A 26,517-nucleotide genomic window follows, 5' to 3' on the forward strand; every position below is an offset into this window, starting at 1 on the left:
ACTGATATAATTTGGTATGCGAGCTAGCAAATGAATTATGCATAGATGAAGAACCAAATTTAATCTATAGCTAATTTATACTGATAAGCAAGAATCGGTAAACTACCAGTATTTCGCGAAAGCATGATATTAATGCTGAATTAACATATAGATGGGCGCGTCAGTACTATAAGATATGTATACGGATCTGTAATTTAGGGTGTCACTTTTGGTTTCGTTTTATTATTCAGTTTTTCGGCGAAGGCTGAAAAATGCGAGACCCGCATAAACGGTGGTGTTATATAATGGTTTTGGTTTGACCAATATTTTGTGCACTCAAAAGTACAAGGCATTTAATACTAGAGTTAGGTTACGAAATGTACATTAAATTTAGTTGAGTTCAGAGTTTCTTGGCTCGCCATTGTTTAAATCTAACCTAGTATTTTTAAACATTATCTTAAACACGCCCACGATTGAAATGTATTCAAGTTGTATTTAAGTTATTTAACCAGAACGTACCGGCATGCAGGAATGGTATTGGGTATCCGCGTCAAGCATATAAATAATGCAGTAACTTTTCCTAAGGTAGTCGAGACATTTGGCTTCGCATAATCAGTGGCAGCTCCAAACGATTTCGTTTCCGCTTCGTTAAGTCCAGATAGGACCTTGATTAAATCGGAAATTTAGACTGTATGGGTATATAGGAAGACGTGCTTGGCGATACATAATAGTAAGCAATGTGCGACTGATTAAAATCGATTGGAGTTAATTCCGACATTGTTGTTTGGTTTCTGTCGCATGTGATATGATCTCCGTGAAAACATAAGGGCATATATGGCGAGCTGCGATAGAAAGGCGGTTTTCCGCTAAGTAAGGGTTGCAATTATCTTTGGCCAGTTCAAGGCTGTTTTGTTAAGACCAAGTGTTTTCAGCAGATCAGAAAGTTTCTTGTAAAAATATATATAGAAGGGTGGGGGAAGTTGGGACACATTTTAACTCTATTTTCTTGTCCAATGTTGTAGTAAACAAGGATCTTTCAAAGAATTATAAAACTATTTGCTCACGACTCCCATAGACCGTTGTTAACTGTTTAAAACACGATCAGGATATTAGGATATTATGCGCCGAAGGTGTCCCATCTTCCCCCATCCTACTATACAGTGAGTTGAGGTAAGATGGAAAATGTTTTTATTCTATTTTGACTTCGCATTATGTAGTAAACGAAGAACATTCAAAAGTTATATAACCCTAGCCTCTCGACCCTAAAAGAGCACTGGTAATTGTTAATACGATTAGGATTTTTTGATACTATGTGCTAAAGGAATTGGTTTTGGTAGGTAGATACCTTTATACAAGATTAAAAGTAAGCCTTTCCTGAACCTGACAGAATGTATTAATACATTGTTGCCCGCGGCGGTTTTGCTGCGCCTTTGTTGCAATGATCGAGCTAATTGGGTGCAGGGAGCTGTAATGCAGTGGCTAATTGGCATCAGGTATAAGCTACAACGAACGCCGGGACAAAGCGTATGCGAAGTTAGCTTAATGTCATTAATAAATGACGGTCTTTTGGAGCTAAGGGTTCCAGTCTTAAAAATGAAATATTAATGCGACGGCCCAAATAAAATATATTGCTCCGATCGATTGCCTGCTTGTTTTGCAATACGCTCTTCTTCCTCGAGCCGAAGGTCGTTTAATGTCGCTCCCGAGACTCGTACACCTATATGGTACAGTGTTACGCTACGCACAAACTTTATAGGCAAGGTCTAAAGACTATAAATCACTTTATTTACCAGCAATTCAGTATACGAGTAGTTTGTATCTAGATATATTTATTTTAGATAGTTCTTTGCCATCAGTTGGTAATATAGGCCAAGCTTTGATTTTCAATTATAAGCTCAGTTTTGTTTAGTTGCAAAAAAATATTATAGATATATATGATCGTATGTTTATCTGCTGGTGTGTAGTTATATATATATATAACTATATGGTATATTGCTAATCGTTATTACTCTGAGTATCGTCGCGATTTGTGTAGTGTATCGTAGTTGGAACATTTAACCATATGCTATGCATTTTATAGCTTAGGAATAATTTGAATCTGAATATTTAAAACTGGATTACCTGAAAAAAGAATCGTTCAACACAAATTAAAGATAAATAGTCCCTGGGAAAAAAACGTCTCGAACATCCGAAGAATTAAAACGACAATCCCATTAAGACTGTGATGCAGAACTCTGGGTTTCAAATCCCCCACCACTTTATTGGATCCGCATGAGCCTCAAAATGGAGGAAGAGGATACAAAACCAATCGAAGAAATAGAGGGTTACCACTTGTTGACGCCTGCGCTGTTGAATAAGTTGCAGAAGCGGCGGAATCATCTTCGGCAGAAAAAGCAAGAAGGAAATGTCGGGAACTCGGCGGCGAAACAGGCGGTTTTTAAAGGTAATTTTAAGTTCCGTTTTTAAAGGTAGTTTTAAGCTCTATTTTTATGGAAATTTAAGTTCTTTTCCCTGTCACCTTGTTTGGGTTCAGCGGTATAGGGGTTTGCTTGAAATAACCTCAAAAGCGAAAAGCGACAGACGTTATAACACTCGCGTCTTGTAGGATATTGAGCTTAATACAAAAGCACCGGCCGTGACATAAATTATTCACGATAGTAGTTTGCAGGGAGATAGCTAAATTTGTGCTTATTTTCCCGTATATGTTACGCCTTTTATTTTGACAGCGATAAACGTCTATACGCGTAAATTGTTGAAAAGCGAGTAAAACGTAAAATAGCTTTATAAACAAAAGATTATTTCCTTTTACTCTTTTTATAGCATGGTCTTTGCTCGAGCGATTAGTGTATGTATTTTTATCATCGTGCTCCAATTTTCCTTGCTTAATATTTCCCAAGGGGCGAACGGCTTTTGCCTGCAGTATAAACACACGCAAATATGCCCGAGTGGCTACTAATTCTCCGTAGATGTAAAACATTTTAGAGTAGGTAACCTACATCTGTGGTATTCTTCATAACCAAGCTGTAATTTTCCGTTTCGTTGTATTTTACGAGCAACGTTATATCACGTCGAATTTTATTGGCCTGTGTACTATAATTGTAATTGCGACATTAATTTATCCAAACTACTAAGAATGCTCAAATACGTACGTGCGCATACCAAAACAAAAGTTGTTGTTTAGTTTAATCGGATGCGACTGCTATTTTAATCGATATTACCACCAAGTTTATTATCTACTAATTATACCCACTTTAAAGCAAGGCTTTTTATTTATTTAATCGTTATTGACAATATGATCAACTATAAGACTATTACTTGTGTCCAAAAAAATTCATTAGGCCGATAATTTTCATTGTTTTTTTGGTCTCATGGGCTTTATCCATACACGTTCCTAAATTAAATAAAGCTTTTGCTGTTTTCAATTTGGAGCAAGCCTTTTTTCCCTATTTGTCCATTTTATAAATATTTCGAACGGTTGTATCGGTTATAGTCTGTGCGGTTTACTTATTGCCGTTTTTGTATCTCCTAAACGTCAAATATCAGTTTAATTATGCAACCATATGTTTTTTTAAAGCCATACAAATGTCGGATTTTACCAATAAACTCACAGCATAAATATACACACGGAGCTTATATACGCCTTTTTTGACGGACTTGTTAATTTAAACGAAAGCTCCGGGCCAATGAATAATGAAAAAGAAATTTTACTGCCAAAATTTCTTGGGCGACTCTATCTATAGTGTCTGTGTATATCGTTGAGTTTACAAAATTGCTCTAGTAATCTAGTGTATATGCATTCTGTTGCAAAAACACAGAATGCAGTAAAATAGTAAACGGCTAAGATAAATGTAAATAGCAGAAAAAAAAACAGCCTTTCGCCTTTAAAGCATGCCCCCCCCCCCCATATAACTATGGCATAAAATCAAGCAACCATAAAGGATACATACAGGGCAATAATAAAACCCCGTTGAAAATATGATACAGACTATATGTACTTTTTATATTACAATCTTACTTTTTCTATAATAAAAATGTACGAGTGTAATATGCTGAAAACATTATACAATAAAACAGGTACTGTGTGTCAAAACGCGACTGTACTATATCCACATAAAAGAGGGCGTGTACATAATTGTTGGTTGCCGGTTCTTCCTACCATTGTAGAATCGGTTCTCAAAAATAATTTCTAAAGCATATAACCTATATATACATTGACATATTTACAATCCTTTTTCGTTAAGTAGAATTTATAGGTGTAGTCTAATACTTTTACTGATTTACAATAAAGAAACTATACCCAGTACCCTAACAAATTGGATTATGTTGAAAAGATGAAAACCTTGATTTTCAGTTATTACATATAATACGCTTATCCAGTAGGGCCAATAAAGATGGGACACATTGTGCACATAATTTTAAATATCTTGACCGTGTTTTAAACAATTAACAACGATCCGCGGGATATAATGAAAATGTTTCCCATCTACCCCCACCCTACTATATAGACGTATTTGTTAAAGTGCGACCCTTTAAAATTTCATAACAGCTAACATCTTGGTACACATACAAACAAAACAAAGTTATTTTGGTGGCAAATAAAAACTCCCGCTGATAAAATCCTAATGAAAAGATAAGATTTCCAAACCAATTGAATTAAACTCCGCTCGAGATAAAAATCTTGAAAATCAGTCATTTTACCGACGTGTATGAGTCCCATAAACAAACACCCAACCATGGAAACTCCTTGGTCACAGTAGTATGTCGCAGACATATTATAGTTTTCCTCGAAAGTTTCTTACATATGTGGATTTGCCAACCCCTTTAAGTAAAACATGCGTTTGTCCACCCTTCAAAAAGCTTACATTTACGCACAGAGGCATTTAATAAACATGTTTACACATCATACACTTAAGGCAAAGACCTTTAATGAAGCAAATTCATTATATTTATTTGGCACAACAATTTTGTACGTATAGTAAAGTGGGGGAAAATGGGACACGGTTTTATTTTTTTTTCGTCCCAGTATGATATTCTTGCTCCCTAGATGTAAAACAAATTTCTCAAGTATTTTAGACTGGCTGCTTCCGGTCGCTCGTATTTCCCTTAAGTTTCCGCCAAAATTGTTTAATTAAATTGGCTTCGCCTTATCGTATACAGGTAACTTATAATAATAGCACATTTGAATTATATAGTTTTGTTGAGTAAGATGGGATACATTTAGTCAATAAATCTCATATTTCCTGATCGTGTTTTTAATAATTAACAACGCTATTTTAGAGTCCAGGTTATACGACTCTGTAAATATTCTTTGTTTCCTACTTAAGGGAACGAGAAAAGAGATTAAAACATGTTCAATTTTACCTCACCCTACTATATATAATATTGGGGAATCTATCGTTATTTATACATCTGTTAGATCATATCGATCTCTGAGATGGTTTAGTATATTCAGCAACTGTTATTTATCGTTACTTTCCGCTGTTTTAATTATTAAATATAGCCAACTGAGATTTTTGTCAGATTGTTATATGTATATATATATATATATATATTATTTAACACTTACGTCACCAAACTGCGTATTATTGCTACCACAGTGGGCGTGTGTGTCCTTAAGGAATACGTGTAATACCCTTTTTGCATGGTAAAAAGTTAATGCGAATAACGATCCGCATTAACTCGTCATATGATAACTCGCTAACCGCGTTATTTTGCAGGGTCATTGGTTTATGCGCGTATCAACATTGAGTTAGCTTACTTAAGCGCAATATTGTTAGACCTAGTTAATAAAATAAGTTTTTATACTTCATGGTGCTATTACCAACTTAAAATTGTAAAAATAATACCCGAAAAAGATTAAGCTTTTAAAAGTGAAAGTGTAATTCCACCAAACTTTTCATTACTCGCATAATGCGAGTAACAACCAACCTTCTACAGCAGATGACACGCTTATGACGTTATGCGTGTTAACTTTGCTTTTGCGAGTAAATATGCGAGTACTTACGCGCATAAAAGTGACCATGCAAAACGGGTATAAGTCTTATACTACTATGAGATAAAATGGGACGCTGTAAAAAACATTCACTTATACATTTACCTAGAGCTGTATACGTGAATAAAGCGGTTAAAAATTGTACAAAAAATGACACCGTTCTATATATCTTTATATACTGTCGTGTTACCACCACGCGAGTATAAATAAATATCATCCATTCGTGCTACCCCGATTTGCTAACTTAAAATTTAATAAAAATATGCTTTTTGATACGACGTAAACGCGTATAGCCTGAACTTCAGGTAGCCTATAGACGTCATAAAAAAAACATTAAAAATATTACTTTCCATTCAAGGCCTTGATCAGTCATGGATTCCAACTTCTGAGGAGATTGTTGAACCAGAACACAAACCTGATCCCACCCTTACTGACGGGCAAGAACTACCTCAGTATTATGGGCGTTTCAAGAAGAGTCTGTACAACAAACCAATTTTAGATATCGACCCGTATTACAAAGAACGTGGTGAAAGCGTAAGTTTTTTTATCAGATTATTGTGTATTTCATTAAACAGTGTCGTTATTGTGGCTGCTGTTAATAAGTTTTGACTTGCGAGCTGGTAAAATCGGCAGAATACCTCGAAAACGTAACTGTTTTTAACAGACAGACTAAGGTGTGTTTTTTTATTGAATAACTTTTTTTGTTATGATTTCCGCTAAAATGTTTCGATCTGCGATCGTGTAATATATATATTGGCAGAATGCCCGTATTTTGCTCACAGGAATGGTTAGCACAACTTTCTAAAATCTATAAAATAGAGTTTTGGTAATTAAATTAGCCTGCGTATAAAGAGAAAACGCGTAAAAAAGTAGCACAGAAAATTTTAATATATAATTTTTAACAACTTCGACCTTAAAATTAGAGTACGGTCGATTTTTTTTTTCATTAATTTATCAGAATTTCTATTCGTAATTGGGTGATTCACCTGAAGGGACTTTTTAAAGTGATCCCATGCCTTCATACTGTGTATCTTATCTTATATCATAATAACTTATTTTTTGCATTTTGTGTCCATTTTAATACATTTGGTAAAAAACTTTCGTCTGCGAGCATATAAGGCACTTAAGTCTCTCATCCCAAAAGTCAAGTTTTTGCTATTTAGTAGCTGTCAGGACTCATGACCATCAGAATAATTATAAGACAGCCACAAGCATAAAATTTATTCTCTTTGCTAAATTGCCTACAGAGGTAGCTGCTTTCATCTGAAATAATTAATTTAGTATAACAATTTTATTAACTTTCTTTTCTTGATTAGCTTGAGTAGTGTGTCATGTTAATTTTTTGTATATTGGTTAATTTATTTTATTTTTTAGACATTTTGTGTGGTTACACAACGATTTGGAACGGACCATGTCTACAGGTTCAGTGCGACCAGAGGATTCTTTGTCTTCTCACCATTTCAACCCCTGCGTCAACTTGCTATTCGAATTATATTACATCCGTATCCTTTTAATAATTAAAAATATTTGTCGTTAGGTTAATATTTTTCCTAAAAAAAAAATTAAAAAATTCCAAAATATCACCTACAAAGTCACATACATGAATGTAATGAATGAATGTAACTTACTTTATCCTCGCGTGGCCGGAAAACGACAGTCGTTATCACACGGGTTTAACACCTCGTGCCAGCTTACGAGTTACCATGTATCTTACTTTGTGGGTAATTATTTTTTTGGGATTTTTTCTTCTTTTTTTTATGTATTTCTGATAATTTAGACAACCCATTAGTAACCCCTGGGTTGGAGCAATTGCCGTTAAGTGTCTTGCCCAAGGACACATACGCCCACAATGGTAGCAGCATCGAGCCTTGAACCCATTACCTCTGGGTTACAGGCAGGTGCGCTGACCACTATACCACGGCATAATTCGTAAGCAGTCACGAGGTGTGTGAAACAAAACCCTTGTGTTAAACGACTATCGCTGTTTGCTAGCGAAGATTTTTTCTACGTAACAATACCCATTCTCTATTAGACAGCAAGTGATTTTATCCACATATTCTGTGAAATCCACCCTATACTTACTGTCAGGCCATAACAAGATGTCTTATCATTTATCAACCATATGGTTTATTTATATTTTCATTCCCCTTGCAGTACTGACATTTTACTATTGTATATGAACTCATATAGAGTTTTCATACAGTTTGTGTCCACCGCTTTCATTGTCCAGCACTAACAATAACAACTGTTTATATTGACATCTATTATTTGGACAGTCTAATAATAACAACTTAAAATGAAAATTTACTTGGCACCAACCACACAGTGTATAGTAAACTGTATGTTTGGTGCCAAACTTTTCAAGTGACTTTGGAAGCTTTATCATAAAGTAAATAGTTCGTCGGCCCGTTGAATTATTTAGATATTTTTTTTAGAAATGCTTTTCAGTTTGTGGGCTCTTTTATTTTAAGCGTAAATATTGGATTAATAAGCGTCATTTAGGAGACACCTCTAAGCAGCTTATGAAATAGAACTATGAACTGCTTTTTAATATTTGTTTAGAAAACTCTGTGTTCAAACGCATGTTTATAACCTCACTTTTACCTTAACTAAAATCTTTAGATTATTTGATGCAATTGTCATGACAACCATCCTCGTAAATTGTGTATTTCTTGGTTTAAATGAAGAAATTGCAGCAGCTGAGTAAGTTTCTTTCAAAACAAGTATATAAATGTGATTTTTATGAAAACTTTACCCAAATTATCTTTTCATTTTTTAAAAATTTTTATTTAAATTAGGTTTCGGTTTTTCCTTTGTATAAGTTTTGTCTAAAGAAAAAATTTCGGCATAAAAATGAATGGAAACTGTACTTGCAAATTATATGTTACACAATTACGTCAGCATATTGCGCTTTCCAACTGATAGTTAGTGTTATCATTCCTTTTATCAAATCACGAAAATAACGGGATGTACTACAATACCATGACAGTAAGCATGTGGTATTGTAAAACTCTGCTTCAACAGATATCTTTTTACTGCACTATACACATTTGAGATGGTGGTAAAGATGGTTGGGCGTGGATTCATTTTGAATCCGTTCACTTATCTACGTGACCCGTGGAACTGGCTAGACTTTATTGTTGTCATCATTGCGTAAGTGAATGCATAATTTTATTTGCCTTTTTTTTCCCGAAAATAGGGCTGTCTCTCTCTCTGTATACTAATGGTCATTCAGTATTGTTAGATTTTTTCAGTCATTTTGGGACCTCATTTTTACAAAAACTGTTGTGTATTCAGCCTTGTTATAAAATGCTGTATTAACAAATATTCATAATAAATAAAGTTAGAATTGAAAAGTCAGCACAATATTTTTCCTTAATGACTTTAGTTTTATACTAGCTCGCACTATCGTATGCTTTATAACCTACTATTGGTTGATCTATATTTTTTGATTTTTTTTTTTAGTTTATTGTTTGTTCTTTTTTTTATTGTTGTGTCTTATTACTAAAGGTTTTTTTAACAATGATTTACAATAAGTTGAGTCACAACTTAGAAAATCTTCACAAATTCAAATTCGCCAAGTTCAAACAAATCTAAAATAATGGAACTACCATTTTATCTGCATAGGTATGCTACAATACTTGGGTCGGCAAGTAATGTGTCGAGTCTCAGAACATTCCGGGTGGTTCGTGCTTTCAAATCAGTTTCCATTGTTCCTGGTAAGTTTATATTATATTTTCGGTATCGCGTGTGCTTAAGTGTGCCATATATTCGGCATAAAGAAAAAATCACCTACAAAGTAACATACATGGTAACTCGTAAACTGGCATAAGGTGTAACAGAACATCGGTGTTATATTGACTGTCGTTTTCCCGCCCTGCGAGGATAAAGTAAGTTACATTAGCTCATTAGCTCAATACTATTCTAAATCTTCGCTACCGTAATGGAAGAGACAAATAAAGTTATTAATATTATTATTTGGAAATAATTTTACCCATTTTATTGAATATAATATAAGAGTTAAACCATCTAACACATTGGTAAAAATTATCATCCAATTCTTAAGCATCTTCCATTTGTTCCATTTAAAAATATTGTTAGCCAACTTCAGACAGCTAAAAGTCTCAACATGGCAGACGTGTATAGATTTATTGGTTTTGAACCCCTTGCCATACCTAAAGCCCGTTTTGAAATAACTTCTCATAATAGAAGTATAGATTTATTGGATTCTGTATCTTGCCTGCTTAGAACCTGATAAGATATTACATTGTTTTAAAAGATAGGACGAAAGGGCTTATTTTTTCGGCAAGAATTGATGAAATATGAATATTTTATATGATGTTATTGCGTAACAAAATAATAACTTACAACAAAAATTAAAAATATTTTTAATAGTTTTAGAAGTAAAATTAGTAGTAGAATATGTCTTTTTAACTGAGCAAATCGAAAAAATCACTCAATTAAAATTTCAAAAACGACGAATTAGTGCCTGCAGTTTCATACTGTGCCTCTAGAGTGTTAACTAGAAATGGTATATATTTTCAATAAATACATTTTATCGCTTGCAATGGAATGAATAAATACATTCCTCATTCTAAGCGGGTACCAGGTTTACATAACAGAACGTGTTGTTTCTCACGACTAACAATGCCATGCCACATAAGGATAATTAAGTTGCATTTATTCAAATGGAGTAAATATAAGAATTTAATTAGGATTTAGTCAAATTTTGGTGTTTCTTTTATAATATTATTCTATATTTAGTTTTTTTACACAGGTAAGGATAAATAAGTTACTTTTATTTTTTCTTTCATTATGAAGCCAATATTAGAATACTATCCATACAGGTTTAAGAACGATTGTAAACGCTCTCTTCCACTCCATGAAGCCTCTCGCTGAAGTGATGTTCATCATGTGTTTCCTCCTCATTGTTGTCTCACTTATTGCTCTCCAAGCTTACCAGGGAGTCCTGAGGAGGAGGTGTGTGAAGCATCCTCCGTCTGGACTCTCTGAAGAGGCTTACTTCAACTACACGCATGATAAAGGTGCCAAACACTATATTCTACTTTTGCGCCTAACACTGGTATGTACAGTATGCATACAAGCCCTGGAATCAATTGTAATACCCTATGCGACTAATCAGAGTTAAAAAATACTATTCAAAACCATTTTTTTATGTTAAACTTAATACACTATTAGACATATGCAAAAAACGAGCAAATATTTTCCATTCAATTATTATTCATTCTGGCTAATGAACTTAAAGTTATGTCTTACCCTTATCCCTTATTACAGCAAACTGGAACGATGTTGACGGGGAAAAAGTTGTGTGTGGAAACAGCACTGGAAGCGGGTGAAATAATTGTTATTTTTACTTTACATATTTTAAACATACATAAATGATTTGTGTATATTATTTTCATTTTACCAAAAATTTCCAGTTTAATTATGATAAGCTATAGTTGTATTTTGCCATATCTTCAAGGTTCTTTAAATTATTTAAAAAAATCATAGATCAAAACTGTGCACCTACAAACAGTACTGTTGTGTTAATTAAACCAGATAGAATTACATAGGATTACTTTTTTTTTTTAATGTATATTGTTATTGCAGAATCTGTCCAGCAAGCTATATATGTTTGAGTGATGTCTCTGAGAATCCTAATTATGGTCATACCAACTTTGATCACATGGGATATGCCTTGCTTACATCATTTCAACTTTTAACACTCGACTATTGGGAGAATGTTTATAACATGGTGGGTAAAAGTGTCGCATAACGGGTTGTGCCTTTGTATGGAAAAGGTCAAGGAAATAATACTTGTTGCATAACATACCACTGTCATTACATTAATTTTTATTCCCTGGTTGCCGGTTTTAGAATACTTTTATAATTGCGCCCAATACAAAATGCTTAGGAGGCTTATATAGAGAGTATCCTTCTACATAACGTTGATGGTAACTTTTTATAATAAACCGAATATCAGATTTGAGAAAAAATTATACCTAGTATAGTTTTGTAGACGTTAGTGAATTTGGGAGTGTCTTGCAAAAACGCTCATTTAGATTGGCAACAATTAAAATTAAAATTTGTTATTATTAACTTTGTCTATCTTTAGATTATTCGAGCGGAGGGTCCTTGGAATATTTTATTCTTCTTTATGTCGGTGTTTCTTGGTCCGTTCTACCTTCTAAACCTTCTTCTTGCTGTGGTAACGCTTGCTTACAGTAAAGAGCACGAGAAGCAGGTAGGTTGAAGAACTTCTGAATTGTGCAATTAAAATTGACGGTGTAATAACATTTTTTGACAGTATAATAACATCAGAATTATTAGACAATGGTTTCAAATCTATAGTTTATATGTTGTTATGTTGCTGGACTTGATGTTGCCTCCTGGATTTACATTCTTTTTATCTAAGACTTTTTTTAGATTTTGGATATGTAACAAGTTATGTAAACTCTAATCGAATGTTCAATTTTTTTGAATTCTTAGAATCAGTTTGAAGAAATGCGAGCGAGAGCAAAACTTAGAGCAAAAAGAAGAGCAATCAGACGTCAAAAACTAAAAGAGAAAGCTGCATCAGCGCTAAAGTCTTTGACAGCAAAGGAAAACGAGAGCGTTACACCTGTGCGTTCATTTGGAGATCTCGTCGCCAGGATGAAACCAATCTCGGAGCAGACCATCTCGGAGCAAAGGGAAGATGGATCAGCTTCTGTTCTTGGGAGCATGGCATCCGGAGTGGACGGATCACACTCCAACCTTACGCGAGGATCAAATGGAGCTCCAAAATCTAAAATGGAGGCTTTTCAAACTGGAAGAAATGAGTTATCTTTAGACAGCTCTGAATCTTGTAAGAAAGTTTTACATTCTGGTTTATTGATTTTAAAAATTAATATTTACTATTAGATGCATGAACAGTGCAATTTAATATCATTGAAGGTTTTCTGTACAAATATGAAATAAAACTTCTCTCTTTAATTTTCAGCCAAGCGAACCCATTCAATCTGGTACCGTCGATATATGCGTGTTCGTGCATGGTATCTCAGAACTTTCTGCAGTTGGACTTGTTGCCCAGGATTTTTGACTTTTCAAAAGCATCTAAAAACTGTAAGCATTTTATTTGTGACAGTGTCATGTCTTTAATGTTTTTTTAATAAATTCTGACTTATGATACAGTATACACATGGAATCGCTATTAAAAAAATCATTTTGATATTCATTGTGAGCTTTGCTCTAAAAATAAAAATGTAATATACACCAAGTATACAATATGGAAAACTCACAAATGACTCATTTTGAATCGCAATAAGTGCCACAAAATTTTTTTTTGCCATGCTTCCCTTGTATACAAGCTACAATGAATAAATGAATGTAACTTGATTAACCTTTTGTGGCGGAAAAAGCTACAAAATTTAATTTCCAAACCACTTGGAAATTAGATAATCACCCACAAAGTTACATACATGGTAATTCAAAAGCTGGCACAAGGTGATGAACCCGTGTGATAACGACTGTCGTCATAAGTTACATTCATTCATTCACTCTCATGTAATAGCTCATATTTTCCCAGGTTATTAACCACAAGTTGTTTGAGACAGTGATCATGTTAAGCATCATAATCAACACATTGTTTCTTGCTATCGACCACCATGGGATCTCACCTGAACTTAACAATGCTCTTAATGTTGGGAATCATGTAAATATAAATTGTTTGATTTTTAATCATATCTTGTTAGGTGTTGTTAGTAAAAATATAGATTCATGGAATGCCTCACTTCTAGTTTAAAATAAAAGTAAAACCTTATTAGATTTAGATTGTTTTTTTAAACATCTGTACTTAAAATATATGAGCTTTTCTATAACTTATTGTTGTGCTATACTATAAATATCTCATGAACCAAACATTTATTTCCTGGCTATGGATTATGGTTGTAGTATTTAAAACTATGATCTATCTATTATCAAATTCGCATTAACAAATTTTAAGTTCACAATCTTATAAACCTTGTGCGCGCATATAACTTTGTGAGTGATTATTTCTAGGCGATTTATTTGTAGTATTTATAATTATGCTCTATTTATAACGAAACACGCATTAACAACAAATTTACATGTTTATAAAACTTATACGTGCATAAAATATATCACAATACCATATATATAACTTTGAAAGTGACTATTTTTTTTACTTTAACTACCAAAAATTCACATTTCAGGTGTTTACCGGAATTTTTACTGTGGAAGCAATTATAAAGATAACAGCATTAGGAGTGGCTGGTTATGCAAAGGAACTGTGGAACTTGTTTGACTTCGTTATTGTCTTCATCAGCTTGATTGAAGTTGGACTCAGTTTTTCAGGAGGAGGAGAATCTTCTGCTCCGGACCTGACTGTGCTCAGGACTTTAAGATTGGTAAATAAATTCAGATTTTTTTATAAATTAAAGGAGTTTTGTTTTAGGTAAATTAGGAATTCTAACTTTAAGATTGGTAAACATATTGAGAAAGTTTTTTTTATAAACTGAGATTTTTTTAATTGGATTATTGCTGAGTTTATGTATGATGTAAATTCTGGCTGTGGATTTAAAAATTAATTTTAATTTTACAATTTCTAATGTTAATAGCGATTCCTTATTTCATAATTGGGCTATTTCCTTTTAGTTTGAAATGTTTTAAGTCACAAACATAAGATAATTAAGCAAAAAAATTAAAATAATTGGTTACTCACTTCACCATATTTATAACACACATTTAGAATACAAGAGATCATATTTAGCTGTAAGTTGTAGTTTCCTAACTCTATCTAAAGATTATCTTTTACACCCAACGAAAATATAAGCTTTTAACTGAAATTAAGTTCCATTTATTTGTGTTTACAGTTGCGTGTGTTTCGTCTTGCAAGAATGTGGGGCACAATGCATAAACTTGTCTCTATTATATGGAAAAGTGTCAGTGCCGTGAGCTATCTTACCATCGTACTTTTCCTTATTCTCTACATTTTCGCTGTAATAGGTAAGTATATTCTAGTGACTATGTTTTTAACAGGTTTTAGTTTTAACTGTTAAATGCCTTTGTCCAAATATCCAAAAGATTTTTTTCAAGTTTAAAACCTCTAAAAACTGATAAAACCGCAACAGGCACGGGTTAAGCATTTCACAAGTCAATATTTTACTCTTTACTAAAAAATATGAATTTTTAAATTGTTTTGTCCCAAAGTTTTAAAATCTGATCATAAGCATGGTTGTAACATTTTTTACAGGAAAGCAGTTGTACAGTAAGCAGTACATGGCGAGTGCCAGCCGTTTTGAAGACAACAACATCCCCCGTTGGAGTTTTATTGACTTTTATCATTCCTTCCTTCTCGTGTGGCGAGTTATGTGTGGGGAATGGATTGAACCTTTATATGATTGCATGTACATCACCAACAATGATGGATTGTGTATTCCTCTTTTTCTCACAATTACATTTGTAGCAAACTTCATGGTGAGTGCAAACTACGTCCTGTTTTTTTTTACATAAAAAATTCTTTTGTTTATTTTATAAAGTCTTTTATTTTTTTTGTTTTTTTTTATAAAAAAAATAAGAATCCTTCTGGCTTGACCATAAATCTAGGTACAATCTTTTTTACCCAAATTACTATGGTGCTATTGCTAAATGATTCATTTACACTGCATATTAATCTGTTTTTTTCCCATATCACATTATATCTTAGCCTACCAGTTCCTTTTTTTATTGCTACTGTCAAAAAAATTAATGCTTTAATTATATCATATTTTCAATACCTAAGAACAATAAAAATGTTCATGCTTTAACTTTTAGATACTGAACTTATTCACTGCTATTCTACTGGAAGCATTTAATGTTGACAACCTTGCGAAGGGAAAACGAGAAAAGGAGAATTCTGAAAAGTTAAAAAGAGTGAGTATTTTATGGCTTGTGTTTTTAATATTAGACATGGTATATCGGCCACAGTTGGCCCATTAGGCTGGACCATACCTTTATAGAATGGAATGATAACAATATATATTGTTCCTAATAATAAGGTAAATGTGAACTGTGAAGTAAATGCTTCAATAATTATCCAACGAATAAGGTTTTAGTGAGAGAAATATTTTTTAAAATACTTTGTTTAGTTAGTTGCAAAATCCGTTGCTGATATACATTTTTAAAATATTATTTTTTATACCCTTCATTTTTGTGTTACTTTACAACAAATATTCACATAACAAACTTGTCTTTTACAGGGAATTGATGTTATTCGAAGCAAAATTAAAAAGAAATCACAAAATGTGAACCCAGAACAAAGTATAACTGATGATCAGAACAAACAAGATGATACTGACTCAAATAAAACAGGTCTTTATCAAAATAAACACATGATCTTTTAACTAGGTGCTTGTTTAATGCACTACTCATATCTGTGTGCATTTGTAGCAGTGTTAAATGTTCATGTTATAAGCTTGTATTCCTTGGGATATTTCTATAGCGTTTATAGAAACTAGATTTTATAAAGTGTTTCAACTTGGGCAGTTTGTCTAGTCTATATATTACTACACCTAGTTTTAACCAATTGGGCATCGTTTATTATATGAGTTGTTTTTGTGTTATGTATAATTAACTAAAAATAATCACCCACAAAGTAACAAAAATGTTTACTCGGAAGTTGGCACGGGGTGTATGAAACAGAACACTCGTGTTATAACAACTGTTGTTTTCTGGCCACGCGAGCATAAGCGCCTGTACCTAATTTTTTTTAACAGAATCTAGCAGCACATCAAAACAGCTTCTTCCACCACAAATGAACACACGAAGAAGGGAGTCATGCAGCGTTAACGAACTCTTTGAGCTTCCAGAAAGTTCCAAAATCATGACGCACAAGCGTAAAAATGAAGAGAAAGTAAACATTGTCCCGAAAGCAAAGCCGAGGCCAAAACTCGCAAAGCAAACCAGTATAAGGTAGGTACATGTTTTGCAACAAAAATAATTAACAAATCAGTCTTTATTAGTATATAAAAAAACTAAATAAATTGCCAAAACTGCTGTTGTATAACTAATTTGTATTGTTTTATTAAAATGCTTTTAAATTTTTTAATCGATTTATTTTTTAATTTAAGAATAACTTTAATTGTTTTTGATGATGCAGAATTGATCCCGATAACTCTGAAGTCATTGAGCTTCCAAAGATCATTGAGGAACCTTCAGAGGAACAAACGGATGTGTCAAATAATGGAGCAGAACATGAAATGTACCACAGCACATCCAATAGTGTGAAAAAGTTACAATCGAATGGGATCAAACATAATCCTAGAAATGTGAAAGAGAAAAAGATAAAGGTCTGCAGAGTGGTTCATATTAATGTTTTTCAGTCAACTTTTTCAGTCAAATTTTTAGTAACCCGTGCATCTTTGCATTGGTTATAGTTACTAGGCTATATCTACGGTAATGGGTCAACTCTGGCCTAGATACCAGATGCCATGGAGAACCTCAGAATTCGTACAGAATAGAATACTGTACTGCTATAAAGTTTTGACATAACATAAGACTGTACATGAGCTTTGTTAATTACATCTTTTTTAGCATGGTTCTGCTGTGTGACTTTTAAAATTTTAACTTTGGGTTGTCCAAATCACAAAGTAGCATACATTTAACTCGTAAACTGACATGAGGTGTATATGAAACACGACACCCAATATAACGACTGTCATTTTCCGGCCACCCGAGGATAAAGCAAGTTACATCCATTCACATTTTCAGGTTAGATGCTTCTCCTCATGTTGCTGCTCCTGCACAGATGCGAGAGAAAATGAAAATATTGCGGTCACTGTTGAGGATGATGCAGAAGAAGAAGAGGAAGAAGTTGTCAATCCTCCAGGATGCCTCCCAGAGTGGTTTTTAAAACGGTAAAATATTAATTTTTTGGCTTTAAGAAATTTTTAAAAATTATTTTCACTTTTTATTTTAAATATTATTTTTAATGTTTGGGATTTGAAAAGCTGTAGTAGTAGTAGTATAAAAATGACTAAAACGTTCAACAACTGGCTAAGATGTGCACAAAGGCAATGTACAATAATACCTACCATTTGCTAGAAAAATGGTTCTTATATTCGAATAAATTAGATACCATGTTGCAGTAAACTATTTAATACAAAATTGATCTCTTATTTTTAATACTGTTTTAGTACCCAATTTATAGTCTGACAAACTTGTAAAAAAAATGTATTTAAAAGACTGTATTAGGGCAAAAGAAACAAAGCTGTGATAAGATGGAAAAACGGCGGTAATTAAAACACATGGAAATAACATTTAATTTTAATTGACAATGTTACCATTGATTTCCCCAGGTACCCGAGCTGGAAAGAAACACCAGACACTGTTCCATATAGATTATGGCGTAATATACGCATGTGTTGTTACATGTTGGTCAAACACAGATTCTTTGAATGGTTTATTCTCTTCCTTATTCTCTCCAGCACAGTTTGCTTGGTAAGAAATTTGAAATCATTAGAATGCGCTTATTTTTATATTCAAATTTAAAAAAAAATTTGTTTATGCATTGTAAAATGCGCTAATTTTTTATATTCAAATTTAAAAAAAAAATTGTTTATGCATTGTAAAATGCGCTAATTTTTTGTATTCAAATTCTTAAAAAAATATTTTATGTAAAATTATACTTTGTATTTGGAACAATATGTATACGGGTATGATAAGAGTGTACGATTTGATTAATAGATAGCATTAACTGTGTAAATACTACTAATGTGTTTGTATATATATAAATGTATCCACAAAATGGATCATATCTGTAGAAATGCACTAAGTGTGTAAGGTATCTAAATATATAGTAGGGTGGGGAAATATGGGACACCTCTTCATTCTATTTTCTCGTCCTATTTAGTAGTGAACAAAAAATCAAAGAATGAAAAAACGTATCTTCATGACTCCAATAGACTGCTGTTAATTGATTAAAACAGGATCAGAATACTTGTGCATTATGTGCTAAAGGTGTCCCATCTTCCCCCACCCTACTATATATAAATCTTGTGAAACCTGTTATTCTCATAAATTACATCAAACTAAATTTCTTTTTTTTCAAAAACGATTCTATTTTATATCAAAGGCAATGGAAGATATTCACTTAAACAGTGACCCTGTTAGAAAATTAGTGTTGGAACGTCTTGAATACGTATTCACTGCGTTATTTACTGTGGAAATGGTTTTAAAATGGCTTGGTATTGGACCTGTCAAGTATTTTACCAGTTTCTGGTGTGTCTTGGATTGCGCAATAGTTGCAGTAAGTATGACATCACAGTATGTACTATTCCTTGACAGTTTCAACATATTTTTATCCCTGTTTGGTTAAAAAATTCGAAAAAAAAATCGTTTTAAAATTTTGCTTAAAAAGAAAAAAGGTTTTTGGTTTTATACTGATTTTCAATTTTCTCTGGATATATCCAATTAATTACTCTGTAAAGTGTTGTAAAGAATTGATTTCTTTCTTCTAATGGTTATATAGTGGGTTCCACTTTTATTATTACGATTTGTATTGCTTAAACGGAAACCAACACAGAATTGATTGCACCAAGTTTATTAATGTAATGAAACATACATAAATGATTTATATTCTATAATAGCTGTTTTGGCATTAACTGCCTAAAATGTTTATGAATAAGTAAATGGTCTAAATGTCAGATATTTTATCTTTTTGTCTGATGTCATTTAAATTTGAGCAGTACGGGTCAACTAGTTTCACATCTTTCTCGTTTTCACGGTCAGTTCTGACCTTGGTTCTTTAAAATACAATGATACTTACATAAATGGGACACTTAAAGTCAATTTCCCAAACCAAGTGATCTATTATATTAAAAAATAATCGCCCACAAAGTTACATAAGTGGTAACTCTTAAGCGGCACAAATTAAATTAAAACAAAACACTTGTGTTATAATGACTGTCAATGGCCCACCACACGGGATAAATGATTTTTTATTGAATTTATTTAATTTTTATATTACAGTCATCATGGATAGGAATTGTACTCTCACAAGCCGCACAGTTCCGATCTTTGAGAACCCTTCGTGCTTTAAGACCATTGAGGGCCATTTCTAGATGGCAGGGAATGAAGGTAATATTTAGTCAAATATAATATATTGAATATCACACGATATGCTATAAATTTTCCTTCTGTTAAAACAGTGCATATAGTATGATTTTTAAAACAGTATAATATTACTTCTGGTTAGTTTAAGAGTCATAAGGCTAGTCACTTAGCTACTAATTGCTGAAACCACCTGAAACTAATAAGTTACTAAACAAAAAAATCTCAATTCTAATTGTAGCACCTAAAAGTACTGAAAACATTACCAGCATTGGGCTATGTTTTACTTTTTAATGACAAAGTGTCCAAAGCAAACGATAGAGAGGTTGTTATACTAGAGTTAAACTAAAGGTATTCTTATAATCTACAATACAGTAATGGATCTGGTGCTACGAAAATGTAACAGGCAGAAATCTAGTCCAAACAGTCGCATAAAAAAAGATATATATTTTGCCTATGCAATACCTTTGTATTTCCAGGTTGTAGTAAATGCATTGATCTACTGCATTCCATCCATTGGGAATGTACTGTGTGTGTGTCTCCTCATATGGATGGTGTTTGGAATTATGGGGGTGCAGTTTTTTAAAGGGAGATTTTTCAAGTAAGTGAAGAGATACCTATAACTTGGTTATATGCTAACTTTTTTATGGTTTTAAAACGCAGTAATAGGCATAAACTATGTCTGTTATATGACATTGAAAAATCAACATATATTTAAGTTAAATTATTCAGCCAATTGTTACCTAAAAAATATGCTTTTAACCGTAAGAATGTTTTAACGACCAAAGTTTTTGTTGCTATATTCTGTCTTTTTGTTTTAACTGTTTTTCAATCTTCGATACTGTAACCAAAGTGACAAATAAGAAGTATTATTACTATAAACCTAAACTACATGTGATAACATTCTCAGATGTGTTGACGCTAATGAAGAAAAAGTGACAGACCTTCGTGTTGTAAATTATACAACTTGTATCCAGCATAATTATACATGGATTAATCCGAATGTTAATTTTGATCATGTTGGAAATGCAATGATTGCTTTATTTCAAGTGGTAAGTTAGCTTACATACTGAATTCAAGAAACAATTAACAAGTGGACATAAAGTGTATGAAAATGTGAATGAATTGAATCAATAAATGCAACTTGCTTTATCCAGGCATGTCAGAAAACGACAGTCTTTTTAACACGGGTGTTTTGTTTCCAAAGCTTCTAATCTGTTTGTGTGTAAAATTTGTGTTGCTCCCAAAAAGTTAAGCATTGGATAACAACTGCAACAAATAAATCTTTTTTTTTCCAGGCAACATTTGAAGGGTGGATTGAGATAATGGCAGATGCGAGTGACATAATGGGGCCACAAATACAACCACGTAGAGAGGCGTCAAAATATTATCTCATTTACTTCGTCATATTTGTTCTTGTGGGATCATTTTTTATCTTGAACTTAATAGTTGGAGTGATTATTGAAAGCTTTCAAAAACTTAGGAAACAGGTAATTTTTTTTGCAATACTTTACAAATTTACCCCAATTTATGATGAAATATTTGGTTAAATGATCTTTTTATTTAGTTTTTATTCAGTTTTTGTTTAGTAAAATACTTCTGACTTTTAAAATGATTTCAATATTGTTTTGCGGTTTCTTTAGAAATTTTTTTTATCATTTTATAAAATGTATTTTTTAAATATTTTAAATATTTTTTTATTCATTTATATAACTTTAGCTTAAAATATCCGCTGAATATGTTCATAGTTTATGGTTTAATTCATGTTTTTTTGTTTATTTTTAGACTGACACATCATCAGCAGTTGAAGCATTGCTCACAGACAATCAGAAAAACTTTTACAAAACAATGAGAACCATGCTGAATAGGAAACCTAAGAAAACAATATCTCCACCTAGGGTAAGATACAAAATTACTATTTTCTATTTCTGCTCTTAACCAGAGGGTACTGGGTTCAAGGCTCAATCATGCTTCCATTTTAGCATTTTGTCTTAATTGTCTAACTGAGTCGCTAATGGGTTGTACAAACTGTAAGCTGTACAGAAATACCAAAAAATAATCACCCATAGAGTTGCATATGTGGTAACTCATAGAAAACCAAAGCGTGTAAAATATGATGCTTCAGTTATAAGTCGCCCCACCACCCTAGAATATACAAATAACTTAACAATAACACTCCTAATTTTTAAAATAGCACATAATATATATGTGGTAACTTGTAGCGATCATAAAGCAGATAAAGTAGGGCACCCTTGTTATAACTTCCAATACACTCATTTAAATCACGCATAATTATTTCCAGAATCGATGGCAACTTCGAATATTCAACCTTGTGACTCACAGCCGATTTGAACTTGCTGTATTTCTACTCATTCTAATGAACATGATAACTCTAATGATGGAGCATTACAAGATGTCCTATGAATGGACCGTGGCGCTAAAATATGCAGATATTTCTTTCACCGCACTTTTCTCAATAGAAGCAGGCCTCAAACTGATAGGAATGAGATATCATTATTTCCGAGATGCATTCAATGTGTTTGATTTCATTGTTATCCTTGTATCAATTATAGGTAGGTGGATTTTCTTAATGTTTGTGATCCGATATGCCAAAAAACAGCACATTTTTTTATCGAAATTTGTGAGACTTTTAAAAATTTACTCAATTTAGGAATAAAAAAAACATCTAAAGAAACACTAATTTAAAAAAAAAAGTAGAAATACAGTTAAAAAGCTACAACTAATTTTTTCTAAAATTAAATTTGTATCCTTTTAGGATTCATATTGGAGAATCTGGTTGCTCTCATTGTGTCTCCAACTCTTCTGAGGATCGTTCGCGTTTTCCGAGTTTTTCGTGTCCTTCGAGTCGTAAGAGCAGCGAGAGGCATTCGGAGATTGATCCTCACATTGATGATCTCGATTCCTGCTCTTTTCAACATCGCTGTTCTTCTTGGTGTCTTCATTATCATCTTCGCCATATTAGGTATTTTTATTATTTATGAGAAGTTCTGGCACCACATGTTTTTGGTTCAAAATCTGACGTAGGTGTTTTTTTGATAATTTTAATAAAGAGTATTTCTTTTATTTTGAACATATATGTCTGCATATATAAGGCTAGTACAGGTCTGGCATATACAAGCCAGGTACTAGGCTACCATATAAAAGCTTGATTGTATACTTAACATGAGTTGGGTTAACAAATCCACATTAGTTTGTCTACTGTAACTAAGCCATAGCTATAAACAAAAAAAACAAAAAAAAAACAATCACTTACTAAGTTACACTTGGTAGCTTGTTAGCTGGCACGAGGTGAAACAGGATTATAACAACTGTTGTTTTTCGGTCAGGCAAGAATAAAGCAAGTTTCATTCATTCATTCAAACCAATATTCGCATTACAGGCATGACCATGTTTATGAACGTAAAACTAAACGGGGCGCTCAATGACCAAGTTAACTTTCAAACCTTTGGCAACTCACTCATGGTCTTGTTTCGACTGGTAACATCAGCGGGGTGGAATGACGTGATGGATCCTCTCATGAATACAAGGGATTGTATACCACTAACTGATAACAACCCTGGAAACTGTGGGGATCCTGTAGCAGCTGTTTTGTATTTTGTCTTCTATATCTTTATTATATTTTTGGGTGAGTATTAAAAAAGTAGTACATTTTGTGAATCCTAACAAATAGTTTCGTATTTTTGTTTTTTTCATATGGTGGGGAAAATGGGACACCTTTATCACCTAATATCTAAATGTATTGTTAGTATTTTAAACAATTAACAACGGTCTATGGGAGTCATGAGGATAAGGTTCTATAATTCTCTGAATGTTACTTGAATACTATTAAATTAGACTGGAAAACAAAATAAAAAGGTGTACCATCTTTCCCCACGCCACTAGATTTATCTTTACAGTAGTATAGATAAATTGAACGATTTTTAAAATGTAACAGAACGATTTTAAACATATAAAAGTTTACATTTGGAATGGAATATTACCTGCCTGTTAGCCAGAGGATACTGAGTTCAAAGCCCAAATAATGCCACCATAGAGCATAACATAATCCTTTCATTTAAACTGTCATTTCTTTCCACAGTGATAGTGAACATGTACATAGCCATTATTCTCGAGAATTTTGATGAGATTTTTCAGCAAGATGAGTGCGGGGTGTCACAGGGTGATTTCGAGACGTTTTACATGGTCTGGGGTCGTTACGATCCAAGGGCAACTCAGTTTGTGACACTGACTGAGCTCTCAAACCTACTACATGATTTGCACCCCCCTTTCCAACTTCCAAAACCAAATCTGGTAAACTACCTAATCAACTTTTTCATATTTTTTTTTAATGTTTCTAATTTTTTTATTTATCTCTTCGAAAACAATAGCGAAGATCAGCTGATAATTTGTAAGTTTAAATAGGAAATCAGGTCTGTAGGTGTGATTTATTAAACATATAGTATAAAAAGACAAAAAACACAAAACAAAGCCGCAACTCTCATTCAGTTATTTCAGTATATAAAAAACTAATAAATTTCATGCACGAGGTGTGTCTCTTTCACACACCTCGTGCATGAAATCTGTTTTAAAGCGACTGTTGACCTGCCATGCACGGATAAAAAAAGTTGCAATTATTAATTCATTATATGACATTTTTAGTTTTTCATTCAAAAACTATTTTAGGTCAAAATCGGGGCCTTGGACCTACCTGTATTATACGGGGACAAAGTCCACTGTTTGGACGTTCTGTTCGCGCTGGTGAAGCGCATTTTAGGAGAAGTAGAAATATCTGCAGATATGAAAAAGGAAGCTGAAGAGAGATTGCTAAAATCTTTTCCAAACCGAAGCACATTAAAAGCTGAGACTACTACGCTTGTTCTCAGGCAGCAAATACGTGCTGCTAAAATAATTCAGGTCAGAAGCTTTTACTCTGCTTTTAATTCGTTTCTGCCTAAATAAACGCTCACACAAAAAAATTAATTTATATCCACCTGAATAAGTGATTCTGCAATGGTATAATTGACCAGGCCTAAATATGGTATAATTGCAACCACTTTTTCGTTTAAAATGTTTCGTTTTAAATTGTTGCTTATGTTGTTGTTTCTTACTTACCCGTTCAAAATGTTCAGGACGCTTGGAAATCCTTTGCTAAACTTCGAAAAGAGGCTGGGTCATCTAACGGAACCAAGGAATCCTCACCTACTGATAAATGGGACTGCATGTTGAAGCTTGAACCCCGTCCTACTAGCACACCTGTTCTAATCGGCGCTACCGACGAATTCTTAACTCCTGAACCAATAGTTGAGACAAAAGACGATGCTGGTAACGTTGAAGATAAAATGGAGAAAATTACTGAAGAGAAAACAGACACCACCGAGGTATTGGATGTACCATCGCCGTCCAAGTCGCCGCTGCTAACTGTCAATAATGCCAATAACAACAGCAACACCACCAGCGCTGTACCCGCTCCCCAAGTCGTGCCAAACGTGTCTTCGTTCCCGAATCGAACGACAGATAAGCCCATCAAAATAATTGAGAACACACATGCGTTCGTGTCACCCGACAAGTCGCCTAATTTCTCCGCGTTTCAATCGCGCCCGAAAACTGCAGCCGACGTCCGCGTGAGGGCGCTAGTGAACACTTCGCGGCCGAAATCTGCCGAAAGAGTTCGGATGACAGACTTGGCTACTGGCCCGAGAGCTAAACAGAGGGTACAGAACCCCCGCTTAGAACCACAGAAGCAGAACTTCTTAAAAGAAACGACTTCTTTTACGAGCGACGCGTCAAATTTTCCCGCAAAGACCGATAAAGAGTCTTGACCATAGTTAACCTTTTTACCAAACGCCGTAAACATTATTGCTTTTTTCCGCGGGAGCTGTGCTATTTTAAAATAATTTGCACATCTGTACTTATAACATAACCGAAGTGAACGTAAACCGTGCTTATTTTACCATCCCCGCACTTCTTAACGTTGTACATCTCCTTGCGTCTTACGCTTAGTATTTATTTTGCTTGATTCACAATCCTGTTTATGCGAGTGTAATGTAAATTGTGAGCAGATACAAAACGTTGTGTTATTATATGAATACTTCGTAGTTTTAGCCAATAATGTTTGCATAACCAGGACAGTAGCACAGTGATTAGGGCACTCAGCCCATAACCCGAAGGATAGCAGGCTCGAAGCTCGATGTTGCAACCATTGGGTTCATGCGATTGAGCACAATGAACGGTAATTACTTCAACCCGGCGGTCACATTATAAAACCCCCAATTGCCTGGTCACGCAAGAATAACCAAGTCATTTCTATGAAAAAAGAGCTGCAACTACAGAATTAAAATATTATGAACCTAACGTTATATAGTAAGTTGGGGGAAGATGGGACACCTTTTTATTCTGTTTTCTCGCCCAATTTGGTAGTAAACAAATAAAATGCAAAGAATTATAAAAGCGTATCC

General features: G+C 33.5%; 1 protein-coding gene and 1 long non-coding RNA gene across 3 annotated transcripts; one reads left to right on the plus strand and one right to left on the minus strand.

Moving 5' to 3' along the window:
* The first annotated feature begins 273 nt into the window (after positions 1 to 273).
* LOC149735779 (sodium channel protein 1 brain-like) lies at positions 274 to 26,129 on the plus strand. Of its 2 annotated transcripts, none has more exons than XM_089878277.1 (35): positions 274 to 1,149; positions 2,060 to 2,422; positions 6,330 to 6,505; positions 7,346 to 7,473; positions 8,594 to 8,674; positions 8,996 to 9,124; positions 9,599 to 9,690; positions 10,819 to 11,016; positions 11,267 to 11,324; positions 11,585 to 11,729; positions 12,090 to 12,218; positions 12,464 to 12,821; positions 12,957 to 13,078; positions 13,542 to 13,667; positions 14,188 to 14,382; positions 14,848 to 14,980; positions 15,228 to 15,451; positions 15,788 to 15,886; positions 16,213 to 16,324; positions 16,729 to 16,924; positions 17,112 to 17,301; positions 17,723 to 17,868; positions 18,310 to 18,451; positions 19,086 to 19,259; positions 19,982 to 20,089; positions 20,542 to 20,663; positions 20,973 to 21,114; positions 21,361 to 21,552; positions 21,848 to 21,961; positions 22,365 to 22,635; positions 22,839 to 23,045; positions 23,463 to 23,708; positions 24,162 to 24,373; positions 24,746 to 24,976; positions 25,192 to 26,129. In XM_089878277.1, exons 2-35 carry the CDS (start codon positions 2,251 to 2,253, stop codon positions 25,879 to 25,881), a joined length of 6,060 nt encoding a protein of 2,019 aa, XP_089734403.1. In that variant the 5' UTR covers positions 274 to 1,149; positions 2,060 to 2,250; the 3' UTR covers positions 25,882 to 26,129. The 2 variants fall into 2 exon arrangements, with proteins under 2 accessions (XP_089734403.1, XP_089734404.1); XM_089878278.1 differs by having other exon boundaries at positions 2,065 to 2,422.
* Positions 24,489 to 25,316, minus strand: LOC149735780 (uncharacterized). The gene is made up of 2 exons (XR_016385047.1): positions 25,175 to 25,316; positions 24,489 to 24,851 (listed from the first exon to the last, which is right to left on the minus strand). It is a non-coding gene; the product is annotated as an uncharacterized LOC149735780 (long non-coding RNA).
* Positions 26,130 to 26,517: the final 388 nt, after the last annotated feature.

Source organism: Ciona robusta, chromosome 5 (genome assembly GCF_009617815.1).
Source record: "Ciona robusta chromosome 5, ASM961781v2".
Classification (NCBI taxonomy): Eukaryota; Metazoa; Chordata; class Ascidiacea; order Phlebobranchia; family Cionidae; genus Ciona; species Ciona robusta.

Excerpts from the sequence above, each read along its gene's own strand:
- LOC149735779 (XM_089878277.1), top strand. The coding sequence starts at position 2,251 with ATGAGCCTCAAAATGGAGGAAGAGGATACAAAACCAATCGAAGAAATA. Across the intron at positions 9,691-10,818 it reads ATCAGTTTCCATTGTTCCTG|GTTTAAGAACGATTGTAAAC; the intron begins GTAAGTTTATAT and ends CTATCCATACAG. Across the intron at positions 18,452-19,085 it reads TCTCCAGCACAGTTTGCTTG|GCAATGGAAGATATTCACTT; the intron begins GTAAGAAATTTG and ends TTTATATCAAAG.